Source organism: Thrips palmi, unplaced genomic scaffold (assembly GCF_012932325.1).
Source record: "Thrips palmi isolate BJ-2018 unplaced genomic scaffold, TpBJ-2018v1 HiC_scaffold_10, whole genome shotgun sequence".
Classification (NCBI taxonomy): domain Eukaryota; kingdom Metazoa; phylum Arthropoda; class Insecta; order Thysanoptera; family Thripidae; genus Thrips; species Thrips palmi.
In genome coordinates this window covers 12,770,805-12,793,441 of record NW_023144621.1, presented here as the reverse complement: position 1 = coordinate 12,793,441, position 22,637 = coordinate 12,770,805, and the positions used below count along the sequence as shown (strand labels likewise).

The 22,637-nt window shown below is 39.1% G+C and overlaps 3 protein-coding genes across 12 annotated transcripts; all 3 read right to left on the bottom strand.

The window, feature by feature from the left end:
• Window positions 1–2,306: 2,306 nt before the first annotated feature.
• Window positions 2,307–4,033, bottom strand: LOC117649733 (enoyl-CoA hydratase domain-containing protein 3, mitochondrial). The gene is made up of 7 exons (XM_034392742.1): window positions 3,827–4,033; window positions 3,516–3,643; window positions 3,301–3,436; window positions 2,980–3,167; window positions 2,745–2,905; window positions 2,546–2,660; window positions 2,307–2,472 (listed from the first exon to the last, which is right to left on the bottom strand). The coding sequence occupies exons 1-7, from the start codon at window positions 4,016–4,018 to the stop codon at window positions 2,364–2,366; spliced, it is 1,029 nt and encodes a 342-aa protein (XP_034248633.1). The 5' UTR covers window positions 4,019–4,033; the 3' UTR covers window positions 2,307–2,363.
• A 102-nt stretch (window positions 4,034–4,135) lies between these two features.
• LOC117649693 (transmembrane and coiled-coil domains protein 2) lies at window positions 4,136–13,396 on the bottom strand. 2 transcript variants are annotated; one of them, XM_034392666.1, is made up of 13 exons: window positions 13,161–13,395; window positions 12,476–12,654; window positions 11,628–11,922; window positions 11,362–11,548; window positions 11,051–11,279; window positions 10,922–10,966; window positions 10,616–10,660; window positions 10,232–10,314; window positions 9,828–10,162; window positions 9,521–9,742; window positions 9,214–9,395; window positions 8,945–9,070; window positions 4,136–8,680 (listed from the first exon to the last, which is right to left on the bottom strand). In XM_034392666.1, coding segments are annotated over exons 2-13 (1,905 nt in total). In that variant the 5' UTR covers window positions 12,631–12,654; window positions 13,161–13,395; the 3' UTR covers window positions 4,136–8,679. The 2 variants fall into 2 exon arrangements, with proteins under 2 accessions (XP_034248557.1, XP_034248564.1); XM_034392673.1 differs by lacking the exon at window positions 10,616–10,660 and having other exon boundaries at window positions 13,161–13,396.
• Window positions 13,397–13,715: 319 nt separating this feature from the next.
• LOC117649647 (AP-1 complex subunit gamma-1) lies at window positions 13,716–22,463 on the bottom strand. Of its 9 annotated transcripts, none has more exons than XM_034392570.1 (21): window positions 21,266–21,282; window positions 20,395–20,503; window positions 19,810–19,871; window positions 19,553–19,736; window positions 19,293–19,439; window positions 18,968–19,206; window positions 18,799–18,875; window positions 18,247–18,291; window positions 18,120–18,137; window positions 17,632–17,727; window positions 17,359–17,538; window positions 17,107–17,253; window positions 16,787–17,005; window positions 16,455–16,682; window positions 16,237–16,364; window positions 15,878–16,130; window positions 15,659–15,791; window positions 15,339–15,518; window positions 15,077–15,234; window positions 14,888–14,980; window positions 13,716–14,804 (listed from the first exon to the last, which is right to left on the bottom strand). In XM_034392570.1, exons 2-21 carry the CDS (start codon window positions 20,412–20,414, stop codon window positions 14,703–14,705), a joined length of 2,709 nt encoding a protein of 902 aa, XP_034248461.1. In that variant the 5' UTR covers window positions 20,415–20,503; window positions 21,266–21,282; the 3' UTR covers window positions 13,716–14,702. The 9 variants fall into 9 exon arrangements, with proteins under 9 accessions (XP_034248461.1, XP_034248506.1, XP_034248515.1 ...); XM_034392615.1 differs by lacking the exon at window positions 21,266–21,282 and adding an exon at window positions 22,203–22,461 and having other exon boundaries at window positions 14,663–14,804; XM_034392624.1 differs by lacking the exon at window positions 21,266–21,282 and adding an exon at window positions 22,203–22,461 and having other exon boundaries at window positions 14,663–14,804; window positions 20,395–20,500.
• Window positions 22,464–22,637: the final 174 nt, after the last annotated feature.

Genomic DNA, 22,637 nt, shown 5'->3' with positions numbered 1-22,637 from the left:
GTCTTCTGGCCCACTTTGCGGCGGCACATCACATTGGGGTTGCCTCCCTACTCCGACTGCTCCCCTTTCCCCTCCCCCCACCGGTCATTAGAGTCGCTTGTAGTGCGGCCTGGATCACTCAAAGTGGATTAGTTAATGAACACGTATAGTTGTTGTTGTTTAGAGCTTCCCCCGTAATGTTGGGCCTGGCGGCCTTCCTTAAAAGAGCCCGTTTTAAGGGGTAAACAACAAGAACGGAATTTAGTTAGACAGGGGGATAAGTACACTGAGCCTGTGGGTCTTATGAAGCACTCGAAATAACCAAAAAGTTTTCAACCAGATTTTATCAGTGTAATCAGAGTAGTCAGGTTCTGCCACTCTCAAAAAAATCTCATAGAAAATTTTTGGGAAATTAAAAAAAAAACTCACAATTGCAAGCCTTGTGAAACGTCCGTGCGATGTAACGGGGCCCGGCCCGGCGCGCTGTGACGAGATGGCCAGAACAAACTTGGTATCGCCAACTTTTCCGGCCATCGCGTTGTGCTCGTCGAGATGACGAGGCGTGGCGTGGCACAGTGGGCCAGACAACCGGTGGAGGCGGACAAAATTCTGGACGCGTTTTGAGCTCAAGAGTCGCTAAACAGGATTCGAACCGAGCGTGTGACCCCCACCAACGGATTCCTCGTTCGGAGAGCAATCCGTTGGTGGGGTCACACGTTCGGTTCGAGTCCTGTTTAGCGACCCGCTGGAGCTCAAAACGCGTCTGGAGTTTTGGCCGCCTCCACCAGTCGTCTGGCCCACTTTGCGCGGCGTGACGAGGCGTGGCGACCGTTGCAACTTGAGTGACTTTTGCCCCTCGGGAGCATCGGTGAGTGTCGCCTGGCTGTCTCTCTTTCACGACCCCCACGGGACGCCCCATGAGTGCGAGAGAGACAGAGCGACGAAATCACTGTCAGGCGTCGAAGAAGCTTGCTGTCATTATTGCCACTGCGTTTGTCGGACAGCCCCGAGGCAGGCCGCTGTGATTCGCACGTCCGCCACGGAGGCCCGCTGTGCGCGACTGTACAGCCACCGCAAACTTTTTCCTTCCGGCCCAAAAATTATGCGGAAACAGCGAGCAAAGGAGCGAATTAGCATCGCCCGGATTATGGAAATAAAAAACACGGCGACAACTCGCACGCACGACGCACGGAGGAGCTCTCAAATGCACGGTGCTAGCTGGCAGCATAGACATCAACTATGTCCATAGACCAACTGCTGCTCTTGTTCATTTTTTTATTTTTATTTTTTTTTTCAAAATAATGACTGTGACTTGACTCTGAATTGGTTCTACTGTCTTTTCTTTCTCACTTCTGCCTTCTATGTGAAACCAATTCTAAACTGCAGAGCGGTCAAACCCATCGCTTTTTCAAGTGAAGGGTCGTGGGTTCGATTCCCACATGCGGAAATTGGTGTAGCAGTTATTTTTCTTTGCGGCAACTCACCGGCCACATCTACTTCATTGTTCTAGAGCTCAACTTGCAATGTCATTTTCACACCGAATAGAATGCGTCAAAGACCATTGGGCAACGGATATCTATTTCTAAGGCCCGGGCCTTAGCCAGACCTCTGACTTGTCTGAAATTCCTATAGAACGTTCCATAGGAATTTCAGACAAGTCAGAGGTGCTCGACCATTTTCGTCGAAAAAATGTTAAGGCTAAAGTTTGGGCTTATTATCTCTAGTGAGCAGAGGTGTCTGCCGCGATGAGAGAGACTGGTTCGAATCTCAAGTGCAACAACATTTTCTACAGCCAGACACCATCAGTCTAAGATTGATTGCATCACTTCGCAGTGGCTGAGATGGTAGAGATGTCGGCTGGCGAGAGAATACCGTGGATCCGACTCTCAGGTGAGTGAATTCTTTTCCTCAGTTTACCTCTCGAACCCGGTACCATCACTCTAAGATAGGACGTGTCAGACAGGTGTGTTGTCGTAGCTCTGGTGGCAAAGCGATGGGCCATGGAGGCGGCGGCGGGAACTCTTTTCTCTTTAGACGGGGGAAGCTGGCCCGAAGAGCCGCGCCAAGGTAGGCCCCATTTGACACGCTGGGGTGGGTGGGGGCGGACGGCAGGAAGGCTACTGCGCGCACCTTTAGTTGAGGGAGAGGGACAGACGAGTACGGTCACATGTGGTCCAGCCTCTCAAGTTCAAGAGTGGATGGGTGGCCTACCTTTAACGCCTCCAGCCGGTGAGGGTAGGCCACCCGTTCGATATTCCAGCCCCCCCCCCCATTCGAACGCGTAACAACGCCAATAACAGGCAGACACAAAACAATTTCATTTTATTTTATTTTTCATTTAACAGTTGGGTCCTTAAATATTTTTTTTTCAGATTTTGTTTTTATTACTCTGAAGTATGTTTCCACTGTGGTTTTCTTTTGCTCAGAAAACTGTTCATTCCTTCCTGAGCATCAATCATTGATACGTTGCTTATCATAACATTTTCACCCAAACTGCAAAAAAAAATTATGAAAAGGTTGTCAATAGCATAGAGTGTAATTAAACAAAGCAAAGGGAATTACAAACCGGTAAGCTGTGAAGATATCTTGTTGAATTTGGGAGTACAAGAACTTCTTACCAAGTTCTATTACAGATCTGCTTTTGGCACAAATAGATGAAGTCACCTTGGACAACTCCTCACCTGGACAAAATTTTACAAACAAATGTAAATGGATGTAAATGGATGAATTTGTAGTTGAATACTGTGGCGAAAACATGCTTTTACCAAGCAGGGCATCAGGAACAACACGACTAACAAGTCCATACTGTAGAGCTTTTTGTGCTGAAATAGTATCACCAGTAAACAGCATATCAGCAGCAATCTTTGAAGGAACAGCACGTGCAAGTGCAATACCGGGTGTAGAGCAAAATATTCCAACTTGTGCACTGCAAACAAATGTATTTTAAAATCATTTAAAAAAATAAATTAGCGGTATGTTATTACAGTTTGAAAAACAAACCCTGGGGTTGAGAAAGATGCATTCTCTGAACATATTGCTATATCACAGCCAGCAACAAGTTGACATCCTGCAGCAGCAGCCAGACCATGGACAGAAGCAACAACAGGAACAGGGCAGTGCAAAATACTCAGCATCATTTTTGAGGCAGTTTTAAAAACTGCTCTGTGAACATCTTTAGAATCAGAGTTCTGCAAAACCAAATGAATCATACACAAAACATGTGCAGACAAGGTAGAATTGGAGCGTCATGTGATAATAATACACAATATTATTGAAATTATTTATTCATCTTAAACCAACATTTGAAATTATTATACCAACCAATTCCTTCAAATTGTGACCAGCAGAAAATATAGGTCCTTCTGCTTTTAAAACTATAACACGCAAGTCTACATCATCTTGGTCCTTCGTAATGTTGTGTGTTATTTCTTCCATCATATTGACAGAAAGAGCATTTCTGGAACGAATTCAGCATAAAGGGTAATTGATGCAATTCCTTCTTGTCTGGGTCTGTACTGCAATAACATTTTCACTACCTTGCTGGGCCACAAAGAGTTATTTCACGAACTCCATCCGCTTCAGAAACTTTAGTGAAAGGTTTGGACAGAGCTGTAGATGTTGTACAAAATGCCTTGCCCTCATTTTTGAGAAAATTATGTAGAATCTGTGAATAGGGTACATTAGTAAAAACTCAAAGTCTTTAAGAGAAGTCAGTCATGCACATCTTTACCTGAATTCAAACAAAACACAGCTGATCAGAAGGCAACAAGGCTTACACAGGTTAAGAAATTACTAATGAGAATAACAAAGTAAAGAAAAGAACAAGAAATTTGTGAGAGAATGTTACCTGTCGAAAGTTTGCTTGCATGTTGATGGAACACTCACTGAACACAATCAAAGCTATACAAAGTACTTTACGACATAAACAATTGTGAGACCTCCTGTTGCGAGCCTTGGTGGTTTCACGCAGACTGGAAATAGTGAGTCCAACTGTGAATAGACAATAGAGTTTATAGACACTCTTTAGATCTCCTTCCATCGTGCTATCATTTACCTCCCATATGGGTCTGGGACTGAGTGATTCTGCAACCTTCACTCCACAGAATCACAGTTGTTTCAAATTTCAATATTTGAGGGAAAAATAAAACAACAGCTGTAATGGGATAAAAACTTATTTTATTTTACTGCCCCATAATAACTTCTTTATATTTTACATTTCCACAAACACAACCCGCAGGAACAAAAACTGATTTATCTGAATAAACTTGTTTTGGACAACAAGGATAGAATTTACCACTGGCTTCAGATGAAACCTCGGTCAAGCAGTATTTCACAAACATACCAAGCCATGAGAAGAGTACACCAAATAGAGCCGAAACGTCATCGAGATTAGAAAGATCTCAAAAGTCTTTACAAGTAGAAGTCCCACTTTGGCCTCAAAGTGATTTCAACAAATGAAGTGCAGCATGATCATAATAAAGTAACACTATACGCGTTTTCCTCCCTTCTGATTCCCAGCCGCACTCAACATGTTAAGATTTATTTAGCTGATTGAAATTCAATGTCCTAACAATATGCCAAAGAACATGGGACCACTGATATTGTAATCAGGATACTAAAATGAACAAAACAACGACATTTAGAAGTGTGGTAAATGGGAAACAAAAATATTAGATAAGCACAACCAAAGTAAAACGGGGGCAACCAAATTGTGATAATTCTTATCCACCCTTTCAGTTCTTTGCAATTGCATCATACAATTTGTCACAAATTTTATGGCTTGTTATTTTTTAGTTTGTATCATTCAACATTACTCGTACACACAAAGTTTCTGTCCATGCAGAAAACACTAATCACATTAATATTTACTAAATCAATTAAAGGTTCCAATTCCATCAATACAATCACCGCTGTGCCAATATCACAGATGTTCTGATAAATTTACTATACAAACTGGTGTTTTACCAAACTTCCATCACAGACCATGCAAGCAGTAATATACATACTCTGACTCACAGAAGTCCAACAAGGTGGAATGTTACTCTGATATTAACATTTATCTGAATAATTTTTTTAAAAATGTATACACACTTCATAGAAGAAAGAAACTATCAGTAAAATTCACGTACTGCTTCGTCGACAACAACCGAGTGTTTTCTTACAGCACATTCTGAGGGTTTTCGCTCTCTAGTAACATGACATGTCATGTCAGGTTTAAAATGGCAAGAACAACAAAAAAATTTGATACCAGAACTGAAAAGATATTTTTGAATCAATAGTACACAAAAAGCATCACTGCCAAAGTTATGAAGCTTCTTTATATAATAAAAATTGTATCCATAAGAGTACACATTCGGCATTCCAATTTACTATTACATGTACTATATATATATATACATCATACACGTGATTTAAAACAAAAAAATCATCCTTCCATATTTAAATTCAAACTTCTAAAATCTATATTCATAATGCAATGTTTGTTCTTGTGAAGTGCAATTTGTATGTTCACTTAATTATACAACAAATCAGATAAATTTTCTGACAGTACTGATCGTCTACTTCGAGAGCATGGTCCTAATTACTGTATCAAAAATAACATGACTTTGAAGATGGCCTTGGGGAAAACAGAAATTAAAAAAACAACCTCTAAACAGCAACTAGCTTCTTAAGGGTTTTAGGCCATCTTAAACAACGCCCAGCTGCATTGTATGGATGAAAAAATACAGATTTATCTTCGAAGTAGGAAATGTTCACAACTTATGTGACAAAATTATAGCGTTTTCAGTTGATTGGCAGATAACCGAGTCTTTAAGGGTCTAACAACAAAACAAACTCTTATTGAAATTATTGCCAGGTAAAATTTGATAGAAACCAAACAGGATAAAACAAGAGAGATTTTCAAAAATACGTGAGGGTGTAATATATAAAAATGTATGAGGGGCATTAGTGTTGATTTTGTTTAAAAGTTACTCAACCAGTATACTCTGATACAGTTCAAACAAAACTTGCAGTGACCAGAAGGTTTAGATGGTTTTACGTCTTTAACTCGGAATAAGAGAATATCGGGCGGACTGAGTTCGTCCAAGATAAAAGAACAACGGTTGATATTTTCTCAGCAAGAACATGATAAGTAAAGAATAGAATCAAGATGATTTAGAAGGTTAGATGAGAACCTTGCTTTCCCACCCCTTAAGAAGTCTCGGCAAATCTCAAAATAACGTATTCCAAAGCTAGCAATATCCAGTATGGGTAATAAATGCCCATACAAGTCTCTATTGCAATTCCAATACACAGATACTGAGTAATGATGATAAAAAAGAAAGACAAATGTTGATCCACTTTGAAAGGAAGCTGAGCAGTACACACATTAAAGTGTGCCAAGATACCCTCCATTACAGTAATTGTATTACTCTGCAGCATAGAGTATACTGCAGCAAGAAAGTAACATAGTATTCAACCCCATAGAAACAGTCATAACACCTCAAAAGAAAAAAAAATTGATAAAAAGAAACAGCTATTACAGTACAACAAAAAATAACACTTTGGCATCTCTGTAAAAAAAAAATCTAAGATAAAGAAATATGTGGTAGGAATAGTCATTCCTATTGAAATAAGTTTTATAAAAACTTAAAAAAATTATATATAAACAACCTCAGTGCATTTCACTAAATTAAAATGTTAATGTAGACCATGTTTACATAAGTCATAGACAATTAAGAACACTATACAAAATCTGTTCAAAATCAGGATTCAAATGAGTTTCATTGTAGAATACTTATACTCCAATGCATTGTGACTGTGCAGTGACTTTGAAAGTATAATTGGTATACCACTTTTGGAGGGGATCAACCCAACAAACATCAGCAAGATTTTACTAGAAAGGAAAAACACACATAAGTGGAACACAACTTCAGAAAAAAGATACAAAGACATAGCACCACCAACCTTGCTATTTTTAAAATAGAAAGTATAGCACACACAAAGAAAAGTGGCTACTTGGAAACTTTTTTTAATAAATGACACAAATTAAGAAGATTTGAGCATAAAAATTCTGTCTAATTATCTTCTTAAACTTTTCCTTTGTTTTAAAATTGCATTAACATATTGACTGCAAAAGGTGCCAAAACATTGGGGGACTACACACATGTGGACCCATTAGTCAACATGTTGACATCCTAGAAGCATATGCATGAACCATTCTATCAAAGAGTGTTTATAAAAGTATGGCACAGGTTCAATTTTAGTCTCTTTCCTTAACTTAAAGCACATCCAAAAATAATACACCGACAGACTTCCACCCACCTTCAAATCTACGGTATTCAGTTAGAAAGAGCTGGCAGGCACTACTGGATCTAATATGATCACTGCATTAAAACAAGGTACAATTAAAACTCCATTGCAACTCAGTAAGGAGTATTTAGTGTTACGCTTTTGGTAAATAAATGCGCTTAATACAATCCACCCATAAGCTGTGCCTTATGTCACATGATTTATTTTTCACAATAGTAAACGAACACTGCACAGTGAAATACTAACTCCTACAAACAATAGGCATTCGGCGAAAACATTGAAGATAAGTGGGGAATAATCGTTGTTTGTGATTTGGAGTTCATCAAACTATGGCATAAAAATTAGATATCTGAGGAAAAGAAAAAATAACTTCACTCTCTTAAAAGTTCTATGAAAATTCAAAACAGGAACAATCAATCTGGAAAGAACTGTTCACACAAATGTTTACCACTAAAATCATACTGATTTGTGATGCCAAAGTTTCTGAGTCATCTATTGCAAATAGTATTTCATGATGGAGACTTTTAAAATGTCTTAGAACAGCACAAAACATATACCCTAAAATCATTAAAAAGAAACACAGTAATTGGATAAAACCACAAGGCTGTAGCCTGACCAGAAAATCAAAGTTTCTTTATGGATAGAAAGAAACGTTCCATATCATGATTGACAGCATGGAAACACATTAAGACACATCTACAGGCTCACACACACACAAACACACAAGAACAAAAACAATACAAAATGGGCATGCTCCTGCTCCATATTTGTTCTTTTGAATCACAGACCTTATTTTGCAATCAACTGATAAAGATCGGGTTTGGATGCAGAAGTTTGCCTTCTTAACATAACTGTGTAAAGCCTTTCTTATTTTGACAGTTTCTTTCCAGTGGAAAAACTCAAATCCTTCTTAAATTTACAATATAAAAACAACAACAAACAAACATAAAATCCCGCCTTTAGCTCAAGCATGCATCTTAATTTTCTTATTACATAAACATTTATGATACAAGTTACAAATGCTTGGAGACAATGCAAATCTAAAAACTTAACTCACACAAAGATACACAAGGGTACCTAGACACAAATACACTCAAGAAACGTACTGGACAGTGATACCAGTATGTATAACCTGAACAACTAAATAGGAATGCATTCAGTCTTCCTTTCACAAACTGGGATCAATGTTGTCATGGATGTTTTGCAAGATACACAGCATTCTCTCTAATCATGGTCCATAAATGAGAAATACCTTAAATCTAAGTAAATTGTACTGTAACTGCAGCAGGAACGTAAATTGACATGGATTCATAGGTGTAACAATAAGTCACTTTTAATATTTTTCTTTTTTTGTTGTCCTTGCAGAGTGTTTACTTGTGCGCCAGAAATATTGCTCCTTCATTTAGATCTGGAAAAAATAAATTTAAGTTATACGCGCAGTGAAACCTTTAAGTTGGGAGAAAGAGTAGTGAGCACATTAAAATGAAAGGAGGAAGGAAGGAAGGAAGGGGAACAAAAATGTGGAAATATTGTACAACTTCAGCTTGTGGGTTAAGTAGCCTTCAAGCATGTTGTGGGAGATAAAAGCTTTGAGTATGTTATAGGGTAGAGTATGGAAATCATCACAATTTCAAGCTGCTCATGCATCCACAGGATAAAGCAATAAACTTACTACTTTAAAGCTAGAGTTTCTTTGAGGAAGCGCATAACATGGCTGCCAATCTCACGGACATCAGGCCATTGCTTAAGAATAACAACAACGCTGGTGATAAGAACAACAGTTGTTAGCACTCGCAACCTGAAATAAACAACATGCCATGTACATTCTGAACAAAAGCCAAATTCCCAATTAGTATGATTGCAAGACACATGATGTGATGGGAGAGATGAGGTAAACGGCGAGTTTTAATCCATGTAAATTGAATAAAATAGGTCACTGACCTCGTGCGAAGGAATGGCATAATAATGCCTGCTGCTGTAGCGACTATCAATAAAACAACCTGAAGGACTGTCAATACGACATTGATGAGTTTGACCACCAATGCTCTCGCATTTGAATTATCAATACCCTCTAATGTTACATATTGTTGATGCTGGAGCTGCTGATGTTCCATTTTAGAAATCTGGAAAGAAATTGACACATGAGGCAGGGGAAACAGTAGGGACAAATACCTTTGTTTCCAGGGTGATTTTCTGTAAGAGTGTTATCAAATGGTTTTGAAATTTTTAAATTAAAGATTCATTGTACCTTTGTCTGGCAGCTTTCAAGCATGTCATGGATGTCTCTGAGCCTCTCCTCACTTTGGTATTGAACTTTCTCTTCCATGTCAGTCATAGTTTGCTTCAGGTTCTCAACTTCATTTTGATGGAGTTCTGTGAGATCATTCACTTGTTCTTCCAACCTTTCTGTTCGAAACCGTTCCTCCTGAAGTAAGTGGTTTAATTCAACTATTTCTCTTTGTAATACATCCTGAAAAAGATAATTTTTAACATTTGGTACAACGAAAATTTCCAAAAATATTTGATGCAACAGATGAAAGGCATTATCAACTCACCTTATTATCATCTAATTTCCTACGCAGTCTGTCAAATTCTTCTCTTTGTTCTCGTAACTCAGTCAAGAGGACCTCAATGGAACAGTTAGATGGATTGAGGTGTGCTGTATGGTGTGGGGCATGAGTTGAACTGTGTGGATGCCCAGAATGTGGAATGCTCTCACTGGTAACGGAACTGCACTCTGAGTCCGATGTTAACTTGACACCAGTACCACTCGCACTCCCACCACCACCACCAGTGCCACTACCACCAGAGTTGAGGCTGCAGCCTCCGGGAAGAGTTGCACTGCCGTGGTGCACACGTTCCTCCTCTCCACTGTTGTTATCTCCATTTCCTAAACAATAAACGACTAAAGTCTTCTACCTTTTGTGGGTAAGGAAAGAAACTTAAAAATAAAACTTACTTGATAATTGATTAATGTTGTCTGCACTTCCAAAGCGGTTTTTGAGAAGATGGGCAAATTCCCGAGGTTTTGACATTACAGTTCTAGGGCAAAACAAAACATGTCATGGTAAAATCAAACACAATCACCACCAAACAAACTTTAAGTGATGCTAGACAAGAACTGTATATTTAACTGTAAGCAAAACCTGTCCGACACAAACAATTCTTTTGTATACGACCAACAACTTCCGAATTTAATAGCTAGCTAAAAGCAAGCATGGACTCAACACAAAAAAAAAATCTTTTTTAAAAATGAAATGCACATAATATTAAAATTAAGCCGCTCTGCAAATTATTAGTAAACTGGGTAATCAGAGATTGAAAAACAAAAAAAGCAACTTACTCTGCAGCACCATGAAGACCTCCCTTGATGTTCTCAACCACACCACTGTCACAGAGAGGGGCAATTCGCAATAAGCTCAATACAACCAAAAGCAAATGCATAATTCCAAAGCAGTCCCTGGCAGTCCAGTGCATGCTATCATATCCAAACACTTATTTCACAATAATGTAAACAAGTGAACCAGCACCCATCAGATAATGAATACTTTAACTTTTGCAAGCACTATTGCATCAGAAACTTTTTTGGACTTAGGAATGTAAAAGGATAGCAAAATACTAAAACTCTTATTTAAAACAAAATTCTTACCCTGAAAATCCAGTGATGCCATCACGTATATTACCACCCACGTTCCTAAAACAAAAAAATTTTCAATTCCATCTTGTTTTTCTGGTAGAGGTTATCATTTACAATAAACCTGAAAAATGATAGACGTACTTTAGCCCTTGACTCATGTCACGGAGCATCTCTCTTGGCTGCCTGTGTCCAGAACTAGCTCCATTTACTTCTAGGTCACGGAGTTTCTTCTGGTAACTATCTAATTTTTTCTGAAGTTGGGATATATACTGGGCTGATTTTTGATTCTTTTTTTCAAAGACAGCTTTAATCCTTGTTAACTGCTGTTTGTCAGCATTGGAAGCCAGTTTAAGATATTCGTTTACATTCTCTGAAAGCAGAATTATGAAGACACAATTACAGTAGTCAATAACATAGATGGAAGTTAGATTTGCACCTAGGAAGATTCTCACCATCCCTAGCTGTTTGTTCCACTCGAATTAGGTCTTTAGTACGTGCAATTTTGGTTTGCATATGTTCAATGGCTGTGCGAGTACGGGTTCCTTCACTGGTCCCATCAGCCTCATCACCAACAGTAGTGGACATCATTTCAGTTGAGCCGTTTGATAATATTGATGTTGATGCCAGATATTGAGGGTCCTGTAATTTTTTATTTTTTTTAAATGCTAAAGTAGCAAACAATTACAATAAATTAAAAAAGAAGGCGGTATTAGTATACCTCCTCTTCCACATGCATTCCAATAATTGATGGAGACATGGCAACAACATCCTCTTCTGAAACTTGTGCTGACACAGGGTCGGGTCTTGGAAGATGGGGTGTGCCCATGTCTGCAGTAGTGGGACCAGGTGGTTCTCTACGAGCCGGAACAGGTGAACGGCGTCGACTCATAGTGGAAGTTGATCCTGATTGACTTCCAATACTGATGGTGTTACCACTGGTCGCAGATGAGGGAAGTCCAACTGCAGCACCACTTGCGGTTCCAGTAGTGCCAGTCCCCTCTGAGGAGCGTAACCTGAGCAGAGAGCCCGCTGTCACTGTCACCTAGTGCCCAGCAAGGTGCAGCAACATGATAAGTGTCAACACAAGCACAATAAAAAAAATTATTTCTACATGTTCTAGAGACTGTTGAAGCTATTCCTGCAGCCACTGTCACTTTGTGCCTTGGAACCAACAAGGTGCGGGAAAAATGTAGTGGGTTTATCACAGAAACAAAAAGTGAGACATGGACTTACTAAAAGTTTAGTTAGCCAAAGCCAGTCCCAGATGTGCCAAGAAAATGCAATATACCAGAAGGAGGAAATCTCCACCTTACTGTTATCTTGTAATTTCTAGCACCTGTAGTATGCATAAATTTTAAGTAATTGACTTTTGGGAAGCAAAGTAACAGAAGCAAATACATAAAGAGACTTCTAATTCTTTAATTTAAAGGAATAAAAAGACTAAAAAGCTGATGGAAATACAGTTGTAATACTAAAACAAAAAAAGTGGAAAAACAGAATAATTTAACCAGCATTCAAATAAACGTAACAGATGCAACAGGCCACTTGGTACACTATAACACTTACGAGATTGCATTCCCGTGTTTGGAAGAGGGACCTGTAGCCGAGCTACCTATGTGACTGCTTGGGGTAGCTCGAGTGTGTGGTGGGCATGGAGAAGTGGAGCGGCTAGATGACTTGCTGCTTCCAGTGCCCGATTGAGAGATTTGCAGACTATCCATCACTCAAACTTTTACCCATAGCAACTGGAAAGAAAAAGTGTATGTGGAGGACAAACAGGACTAGAACTTCGAGGACATATAAAAATTGAAAAGAAATGCATCATTCAGTGACAGTAAAGAATATGTCAACAACAAATAAGATCAAGACAGCTATTCTGACAAACAGGAAGGGTTTACTTTAACATGAGCAAAACTCATAACAGAGCCACTCATCAATGGAGACTAAGGAAAAAGAGAGTCTCAATCGTTGAAGAGATAAGAGTACAGGCAGAGGGAACGAAATAAGAAAGTTTCACTGTTTATAGTGTTTGTTTAGAAAGAGCAAGAAATGGAACAGATAAGGTTAGGTACGCACAATGGATCGTACGATAACAACATGTCACGCAGCACGTTCACAAAATCGCAGACTAGCGAATGAAAAGTTAAGGTGAACAGGTCCAACAAGGAAGTGCCACTTCACTGTATCTATATCATTAATGGTTTTTTTACGGCACGAATGAATCAGCTTTGCGGAGTCCTTGGTCACTTACGTTTCAACAAATAATGAAGCGCCTATGCACACAAACGGGAAGTCCCTGCTTAGAGAATAAAAGTCGGCCCAAAATTTTATCACACAGCGTGTTGACAACAAAAATTAGCAGACAAAATTAACACCCATTTTCAGTCGCTTTAGAGCAGAAGCACAATCTGGGTGGGCTGCCTAGAGAATCTCAACAAGGAATATCATCATCGCAGCGAAGTGACTCACGAACCGCAGCCGAACGCACCCGAACGCCCCGAACGAACCGAACGAGCAGAAAGGCGTGGCCGGCCGGCCGGTGCGGCTCGAGGGAGGAAGATCCGTATCCGTGTCTTTCTTCATGGTGTTCCATCCATGTCTCCAGGAATGTACTGTTCGTGTGTAATTTCCATAACTCGTAGATCATAGTCTAAATATGTGACTGGCATCAACACCAAATAGGTATTCTTATAAACGTAGTTTGGCTGGCATGTAATGTAGGGACCCAACTGGTCTCTAGACCCAGATATCCCCTTGGGATATCAGTATAGCGAGGGAAAGACAGTAGGTAGCTCTGAAGAAAATATAGGAGAACATCCGTAGAGTTTTAATGTAATTCATCACTTACTTACAGAAACGAACATTACATTCAAAAAAATTAGTCTGATCTTTGAAAGTGCTGCTGTGACATGATAGTTCCTATTTCTATTTACAATATGATCCAGTCAGTAATCATAGCTGCACCTTCCAGTAATACTTCCAGAATTTAATTAAATTCACAGTCTGCGGTAAATGAATGGCTACAGTAAACTTTAGGTATCTATATACAAACTTTCTCACACTTTCTCTTCACATAATTTCATTCTCATTAATACAAGTTTGAAGATATAGTGGACCATTAATATACAAACAATAGGTGATAAAACAATTTGAAGCATGTGGGTTTGAGAAACCAACAAACACAATAAAATTATCATGATTAAAACATACGTACATAGTACTTAAAATTTGAAGTTTTACTTCACATCATAAAAAATAATACATTAAATGGTCCTCTCTGTAGTAAAATATACCACTTATGTACAGAAGATTCTTTGCCTCCTTAAGACGTAATAGTGCAGAAGCAATGAACATAAAGGAAGTCAGAATTAAATTCTCAGCATAGCTCTTGGACATATTAACAAAGAAAAAAGCTGATACAGTAGTTTCCATTTTTATTTTTGAGGATGTTTTTTTTTTCTCTGTAGAACTCAGGCCAGCTGAGATTAACAGGAGTCCAAAAGGTTGGTTGTGAATTCCAATAATCCTCTTAACAGAAAATAAAAACTAGCTTCCAAACATTAAGCATTGCTTAACAAAGAAACAGACGAAGCCATGTTCCAAACATAAAATAAGAGAATTCTTCGTCTCAATTTCACACAAAACACTCAAGAGGCTTTGGAATGGAGCTGCTGCTTAAAAGACACAAGAGCACACCAACCGTGTTGAATGATTCACAAATGGAAACTACATGAGAGGCAGTTCAATAAATTGCATTTTTATTTCACCAGTAACCTAAGTAAATTCCACCTTCTTACTGCCACCCTTCAGCAGGAAACTGATTCATCTCTGCTTGTTCTTGAACTGAAGCTCCACCGGTATTGTATGAGATGCGCATTCGCATTCTCAAGGCACCCTGTGACGTGATAGGTAGGGGTCAATTATAAAGATAGAAGTGTAATGTACTTTTTTTTCTACTTAAAGAGCTAGTAACAATACCTTATTAGGGTTTTGGATGCGTAGTATCTGCGTAACAGAACCAGAGGGTGGAATGGTGGTACCACTAGGAGACATCATTTGCAGCTGGAATGTCTGTAAAAAATAATAAGAAGCAAGGTTACAAGATAAGCAGGATTAGCTAAGAGAGAAAGGTCCACAAAAATAACCACACAGTTACAGATTTCGTACCTTAGGAACAGCCACTTGGAAGAGGAAGTCACTCAAAGGTAGAGAGGTCTCATTGTAGGCTGACATTACTATGCTTATGGTCGATGGAATGTCCACACCTTCCAATGTGAACATGATACGCAGTCCATTCTTTTCATATGCAACCAAGCTGCTCAAATCTAAAAAAAAAAAAAAAAAAAAAACGCCCAAGAAAGCAACAAGTTAGGCTAATGCTTTATTGCTTACTTATTGATGCCAATACAAATGAAGTATTAAATCTGACCTGAGTTTGGAACCATAGATGGCAGGGACGACAGAGTTGGTGTTGAGGAACTGAGAGAACCTAATGAGCCCAAAGGATCAAGCAGAAGGGTATTGTTATTGTTGGTGCTGTGCACATTGTTGTTCATATTCATGTTGTTAACCGCCACAGGAGGAGGAGCTGTTACACCCATGTCCAGACCTGTTGACCAAATAAAAAGTTAAGTTACATAAAATTAAAGAACAAGAAAAAAAGGTTCAGTAGAATATCAGAAAGAGAGATAAATGAAGCTGAGAGCATTTTATTTATATAACACTTCACTATACAATATCAAAACATACCACCAAGTAGATCAAGTAAATCTTGATTGTCAGTGGAAGCAGGGACAGATACTGGAGGCTTAACATTAGGCTGTTCACTATCTGTACTGATTCCACTTGGGTCATTTCCACCAAGGAGGACAAGGAGAGCATTCTGTTAAAGAACATAAAGTATGCATTACATCAAATTTAGAAGAGGCAAGATAAGATAAATTTTAAAGAACCTTGTAAATAACGTACAGAATCACTGTTGACAGTTGAATCATCAGTATTGACATCAGCCACATCCAGCAATCCATTCACAGCATTGTTCTGAGTTTGTTGCTGTTGTGAACCATTGTCTCGACGAATTGCTTCCATAGGTGGCATGCGCTCAAGAAGTGCAGGGCGTAAATGAGCGTGAGAGTTGAATAATTGAGTGAATTCAACACCTCGTTGCTGAAGTTCAATGTGCAGATGACTACCAAACTGTTGGACCATTTGACGAATGCGTCTGATGGAAATAAAAGGTTAAATAAATACAACATGAACCTAAAAATATTGACTTTTCTCACTTCTGTTCTCTACTGATTCATGGCAATAGGTATCAATAAACTTACTCCACATTAGACCGAAAACGAGTAGAAAGTTTAGTTAAGGATAGTAAAGTATACTGTTTTGTAATAACAGTGTTCTGAGGGGACCATAGCAAACGTTGATAAACATCAAGAATTTCATCTTCAGTAACCTAAAAACAAAAAGATAAGATAAAGAAAAAACACTTAACAATGCAGAGACAATACAAGAAGATATTTCAATTTATTGGTGTAAATCTTACCCTCACAATATCACTTGGGTCTTCACTAACAGAAACATCTCCATAAAGGAGGCTATCTCCATACTCTCCAATACACCATGTTGCAACCTGTGTCAGCGGTTGCCTATCAGAAGTGTCCTGTTCAAGGGCACGCCAAAGCTGAGCTGCAACGTATCCCTGCTGTTCAACAGACTCTGACACCAATTGAATGGTACAGGACACAACATCGTCTCTCACATAATTGCCAGCCTGGAAATAAGGGCAAAAAATTTAAGTGTTTTACTCAAGCATAATTGCCTAAGGAAAGAAAAGAATAAAAACAGCACCAAAAACAAGTTTGACAATGTACTTACAGCAATAAGAACTCTCAAGAGAGTGTCAAGGTGCCAACGTTTGTTGGGTGCATAGCGTTCAGCAGAAAGAACAATACTTGAACTGCATTGTGCTTTAAATTCAGGGTCCGATCGCTCCAAAAAGAGAAGCAATTCCTTCATCATAGTTCGAACATTGTTGGAATTTATCAGGGCAAAGCTAAGTTCCAAAGCACGTCGTCTAATAGAAACATCTGGGTCCTGAGCCAAAATGGAATATTATTATTGTCATTATTACTGTGGAATAAGTCTATATACTAAATATTTGGGCACAAGAACAAAATAAGAAGACAGATTCACACCTTAAGGCATTCTAGAATAGTGGTTCGATGCCTTTGGACAGCACTAGTGTCTAAATGGACAGTCTTCAGAAGTGTATTGAGAGCTACATATCTGATATTCTTATCATTGTTCAGCAGGAAACGTCCCAGAATGTTAACAGCTAACACCTGAAAGGAGCAATAGAAAGAAGGTTGAATAACTTGTAAACAAAAACTATCAATTTATCAACAAGAGCCATGTCAAACAAACAGATAGTGCACATTTCCGCTTACCCTGAGACCACTTTCTGATTTGATATCCATTATGGATAGGACGGTTTCATAAAGTATAGTATTACCAACATTCTTAGATGTTTCTGTATTAGTGGCAACTTGGGCCAAAATGTCATTCATGGCTTCAGATGCTTCTGCATCATTTCGTCCAAGTATACGAAGAAGTCGCAGTATTTTCACCTGTAAGCAGACAAAAATACTGATACAATCTAGACTACCTGTGTCAATTAGTTTCATCTCGTTTTCATTAATTACAATGAGAAATTAACACACCTGAAGGAAAGGATCACTGACCCCTGATACATCATGCTCAGGAGAATAGCCAGCAAGGATCAAGTTCTTGAGAATCCGTACCAAGTTTGGTACAATCTGCAATTAAAAGAAAAACTTTATATACCTGAAATTCAATGAAAATTCTAAATTCTGTTTTCTGTACTAACAACAAAATTGTGACAAATCTAAATTATTTTTCAGTCTTAAAATAGTATTACAAAATGAGATAAAATAGGGGTTGCTACATAGTAAAACAAAAGAAAATCAAAGGGTGAAGCTGATTTGTAAGTGGGGAATGCTACACCCTATCTGCTTCTACCAGGAGACAGTTTAATGACATGCATCCACAATACAAATGATAGTGGCAATGATGTTGATAACTTGAGAAAGCAAGCAAGGATCAGTGGCTAAAACACAAATACAATTCTAAAACTACTATTTAAGTGCATGGTGCATGGTGTAAGGCATTACAGTCTGAAAAGCATTACCTCCTCTTGACTGCAGTCCTATGCCACAGAAAAAGAACAAAACCAACCATTAACATCATTCAATAATGTAATATCTTACTTCAAATGTAGCATGTCACTGAAAGGCCTAAGGCTACAGTAAATCTACCTTAAAAGAAGACTTCTTTCCTTTTCCCACCACTACAGAAAAATTCTGAAACAGGTAGAGGTATTCTATTGGGTTCAATTATGTAAGGAGAATTCAATTAGCTGATGTCTCAAAAGACTTAAATCTGCTATACGGTACATAAAGTAATGAAAAAATTGGGCAGTAAGAGGATGAATCCCTCATGATCTGGATAGCTATCACTAACTCAGGCAGGACAAATGATAATATATTTAGGACAGGCAGCCTCCTAAATCTGAGATAATGTATTTTCTTTTCTAGTTTAATAACTTGTGGTTTGGAAATAATAATCAATTACCACAGCATATTGAACATATTGGGTACAAACTAAATACATACAACCAAGATTACACTCCTCTACAAGTGATTCAGATGGGCACAACCAAAACCTTTACCTAAAATGGGAACAAGTACCACTCATTCAATGATAACATTTCTACAGTTCATGCACAGTATTTTTTTCTGGAAGACAAGAGTGGTGTTCATATTTAGAAAAATTACTACCATACTCTATGGTCAGGAAGTAAGACTTACTTTCTTAAAGTGTTGAAGGGTATCAGGACTATGTTCACACATTTCAGTGATGAGAGTAACTCCTGTAATCAGGACTCCTGGAAACAAAATTTAAGTTGTTTTTTTTTTTTTTTTTTTAAATTTCCTCAAACATACTGCTCTTAACCTGATTCAAAAGTGGCATTCTTACCATGGTTCTTTTCAGATAAAAGTGACCGAGTTGCAGGAAGAAAGATTTCCATAAGCTCTGGTACTTTTAAAACTATCCTGTAGGCACATAGAGCAGCTTTCTTTCGTATATATGCATTGGGGGATTTCATTAGTCTTTCTACCTCTGCAGCTAAATCTCGTGACATTTCAGGAGATGCAATAGCACCTAATGTACACAACGCCAAACCAACAACAAACTGGGTTGAACTATTTAAATCACTGCAAAAGGAAAAGAAATTTACTTAGCACATTTACATAAAGTACAGTATCAAGCAAAATTAAGGAACTAAAATCAAAAATCTTACTTTTTCAAACAATTTGTGATAAGAAGATGCACATCTTGACGTTCATCCAACAAAAGCATAGCACCAAGGTAACCAATTCTCTTGTCAGTGAAACGTGGAGAAGCTATTAGTTTTAAACACTCCAACTGACCAAAATGTGCAGGATATCTAAATATAACAACAAAAAGAGAACAGAGTTTTGATAAACACAATAAGACTGAGAAAACACAATCAATTTATGGAATAAACCTAAAATTTGAGAAAAGAAAGAGGAACTTTACCCTAGCATGTGAATGTATAGAAGCTTGGCAACATTTCGGCAGCGCCAAGCAGAGTCCTCTTCCCGGAAAGTGGAACGAATGTAGGCACATTCCTTATTAATGACCTCCCTTTCTTCGGTAGCAGTCCGGGCAGCTCGGATTTGCCGTATCAGGTCACGTAGCCGCATAGGAGTTGGCATCCGAACTGTTGAACATAGCATCTTATTAGCACTTCATGTACTGAAAATAACTTCAAGTTCAGTTTAGATGTCCCATACCTCTTTCAACAGCTTCATTAAACACTTGCTTGATTGCAGCCATATTGAAGGCTGGATTGAATCTGCAACAAAATAATATTCATAAGGATACTTGGTTGCCCTATGATAAAGAGCAGATAAAGCAAGAAAACAAAGGAAAAAAAATTAAGAAGTTGGTGAATATAAAATTAGGCAGTTTAATTTATTCATAACAGGATGCATTTGGATTAGTTCACTGTCCACAGCAACGCATGCTGAAGGTTCTTTCACATTCATTTTCCCATATGGGTCAGAAAAGCGATCATTTACAATTTAAAAAAATTGTATGCAGTTTAGACAAACAGAGTTCATCACAGTTTGGAATAAACAAATGTGTGTTTGAGTGCGTTGACTGCATACTTCTAAAATGTTACTGCATTTCTGCCCTATCTGATGTAAGAGGCAATGAATACTGACAAATCTGAAAATGGAAAGCTTACAGAAAAATTTCTTCTCAGGACCATACAACATGTTTATAAAAGAAGAAACTGATAAAACATAGTCCAAAAATAGACAAAGAATGGAATGAAAATAGTGACAAGATTTCATAAACAGCTGAGCATTTACCCATGGTCTGAAGAATTCATTTTTCTTCCCTCAGTTCTCTGAGTTGATGTAGAGGAAATCAAAATGGTTAAGACTGGAGCCAAGAAGAGGGGTGTAACAAGTGATCCTGCTGAGACAACACACAAAAGCAAAACAATGTAGCACAGCAGTCATGGCGGTGGCGGTAAGGACAAACGTCTCTTGTAGGGTGCATTTCAGGATCACACTGATTGGAGTAGTGGGGCATTAATTAATAGAGGTGGACTATACATAATAATGATTTTAAAAAAAATGAGGGAAGGGTACTAGTAAGCCTTAAAGACACAACATTCATCATTCACTCAGGCACATTAAGAACGTTAGAAAAATTCTACTTAGAGGGTGGTTATACAAAACTTCAGTGACAATTTGAGTGAGAACAAAACTTCAGTGACAATTTGAGTGAGAACAACATCCCACAATTTCCAAAATTTTTACACTTAAAATACTACCAATTTCAACTTTGCTTTTCATAACTTTGTTTCAATCCACTGTGGGTATTGGCACAGCTGGCTTGAAAACATAGCTCTAGCCAACTTTGGATCAAATTCATATTTTATATGGAATCTAGGCACTTTAATTCAAGTTCGCGTAAAATTGCTGAATAGTCTGACGACACAACAAATTCCTTTTTGGTTGATACACAGCTTAACCTCCAAACAAGTATGACATTTGTAACTTCACCATAAAAATACGTAAAAAAGATTAAGTATAGATGAGAAAATTGCAAGTATATCGGATCAGTAACGCATACAAATAGAACTCACTAGAAAAATAATCAAAGGGATTCTAAATGTACACATCATTCATGGACGTTAGGCCTACAAGAACTGTGCCACCCAACACAAATTACCAAAAATCAAATCAAATTGCGTGTCTTTAAAATTAGTGAGCACAAGCAAACTTTGAATGTTAACCAGTCGATGGGGCATGTACATTAAATAAGCTGTTTAACAACAACAGACCTCAAACTGGGGTTTTAGCTACATGGCTCAGTTGCAGATGACGACCAACCTAAAATTCAAGATGGCAAGTACTACTGAAGTCGAAAGTCACTAAGTCACTTTTTTCAGTGGATCATTTCGCTGTCACCGCCAGCCTTCTCGTCAAATGTGTTTTTTTGTCTTTTAAAGTCACAAACCGATTAAAAGCAATAAAATTAGCACGTTACTTTGAGCAAACATGTGCAACCAGAGGAAAAGGTTGTCGTACTGATCTCTAGGGTGGTGGTAGCCGGGTAATTTGAATGGGATCGGTGATCGGATCGGCGATGGCTCGCGGTTGGCTCGATTCTGAATGCGGTTTCACCACGAGACAGAGACACGGCACGATCACTACACTAAAGCTCTTCTATAATAAGGACTGCATTGACTGGCGAACTGATCTTAGCTAGCCAGTAGATCAGCCGCTAATAAAGCTAAAAGAAAGAGTGCCTTCCCCCTCCCCCAACCACCACTACACACACGCCCCATTTCCCCTGTATTTCCCTATTCATTTATTAAACGAAATTTTTTTCTGCCCGTCCTTTTGGACTGTTGAAAATCATTATCAGGAGGCAGAAGTCCTAGTGCCAACGTTCTTGAGAAAGTTAAGTGGCTCTCAGAGATGGAACCTCACCCGTCCCGTCCCATCCCATCCCCTCCCCCCCCCCTCCCCCTCCCTGCGTGGGCGTGATTCACAACTGGACACAACGTCAAACTCACAACACACACACCGGCCCCGGAATAAAATACAACAAGCATGAGTAAGGCCACGACGATACACCAACAAGCGGGCGTTTGGTCGCTCACCTCCGGTTCTGCTCAGGCGGCAGCACACTGCACTCCTCGAAGTAGAGCCACATGTCTGAGGTGCGTGCCGTCCGTGACGTTCGTGACGTGACCAGGCATGCGGGCGTTGTCTCGAGCTGGCTGTCTCTCCGATTAATTTCTCGACGTGCGCCTCTCCCTGGCGTTGCGGCCGCGGTCCGCTTTGCTGCGCGTTGCGCTTGGCTGCGCTTGGCCGTGTTTTTATCAGCTTATCGCGGCCCGCCCGGGATTGGCCGTGTGCCGCTTGGCTTGCCGCTCATCGTGTCGGGCTAGGAGGGCTTGAGGCCTTCAGGTGCGCCGCGCAGCGGCCACACCCGCACCTGAGCCACCTGTGCGCGGCGCAGGCAGCGCAGGCCAGAGAGGCGCAGGCCTCCGGCGGGCCGCAGGGGCTCTACGCAGACCGCAGGCAAGGACCAA

What these genes read in the sequence shown, in the direction of transcription:
- LOC117649693 (XM_034392666.1), bottom strand. Translation starts at nt 12,630, where the DNA reads ATGGATAGTCTGCAAATCTCTCAATCGGGCACTGGAAGCAGCAAGTCA. An exon ending in GGCATCACTGGATTTTCAGG is followed by an intron (nt 10,661 to 10,921) that starts GTAAGAATTTTG and finishes TCTCTGTGACAG; the next exon opens with TGGTGTGGTTGAGAACATCA. An exon ending in ATGCCATTCCTTCGCACGAG is followed by an intron (nt 9,071 to 9,213) that starts GTCAGTGACCTA and finishes TGTTTATTTCAG; the next exon opens with GTTGCGAGTGCTAACAACTG.
- LOC117649647 (XM_034392590.1), bottom strand. Translation starts at nt 22,255, where the DNA reads ATGTGGCTCTACTTCGAGGAGTGCAGTGTGCTGCCGCCTGAGCAGAAC. An exon ending in CCGCCTGAGCAGAACCGGAG is followed by an intron (nt 19,872 to 22,202) that starts GTGAGCGACCAA and finishes ATTTTGTTGCAG; the next exon opens with ATTCAATCCAGCCTTCAATA. An exon ending in TTTACTTGATCTACTTGGTG is followed by an intron (nt 15,519 to 15,658) that starts GTATGTTTTGAT and finishes TTTGGTCAACAG; the next exon opens with GTCTGGACATGGGTGTAACA.
- LOC117649733 (XM_034392742.1), bottom strand. Translation starts at nt 4,018, where the DNA reads ATGGAAGGAGATCTAAAGAGTGTCTATAAACTCTATTGTCTATTCACA. An exon ending in TGCAAGCAAACTTTCGACAG is followed by an intron (nt 3,644 to 3,826) that starts GTAACATTCTCT and finishes CCCTATTCACAG; the next exon opens with ATTCTACATAATTTTCTCAA. An exon ending in ACTCTTTGTGGCCCAGCAAG is followed by an intron (nt 3,437 to 3,515) that starts GTAGTGAAAATG and finishes AATTCGTTCCAG; the next exon opens with AAATGCTCTTTCTGTCAATA.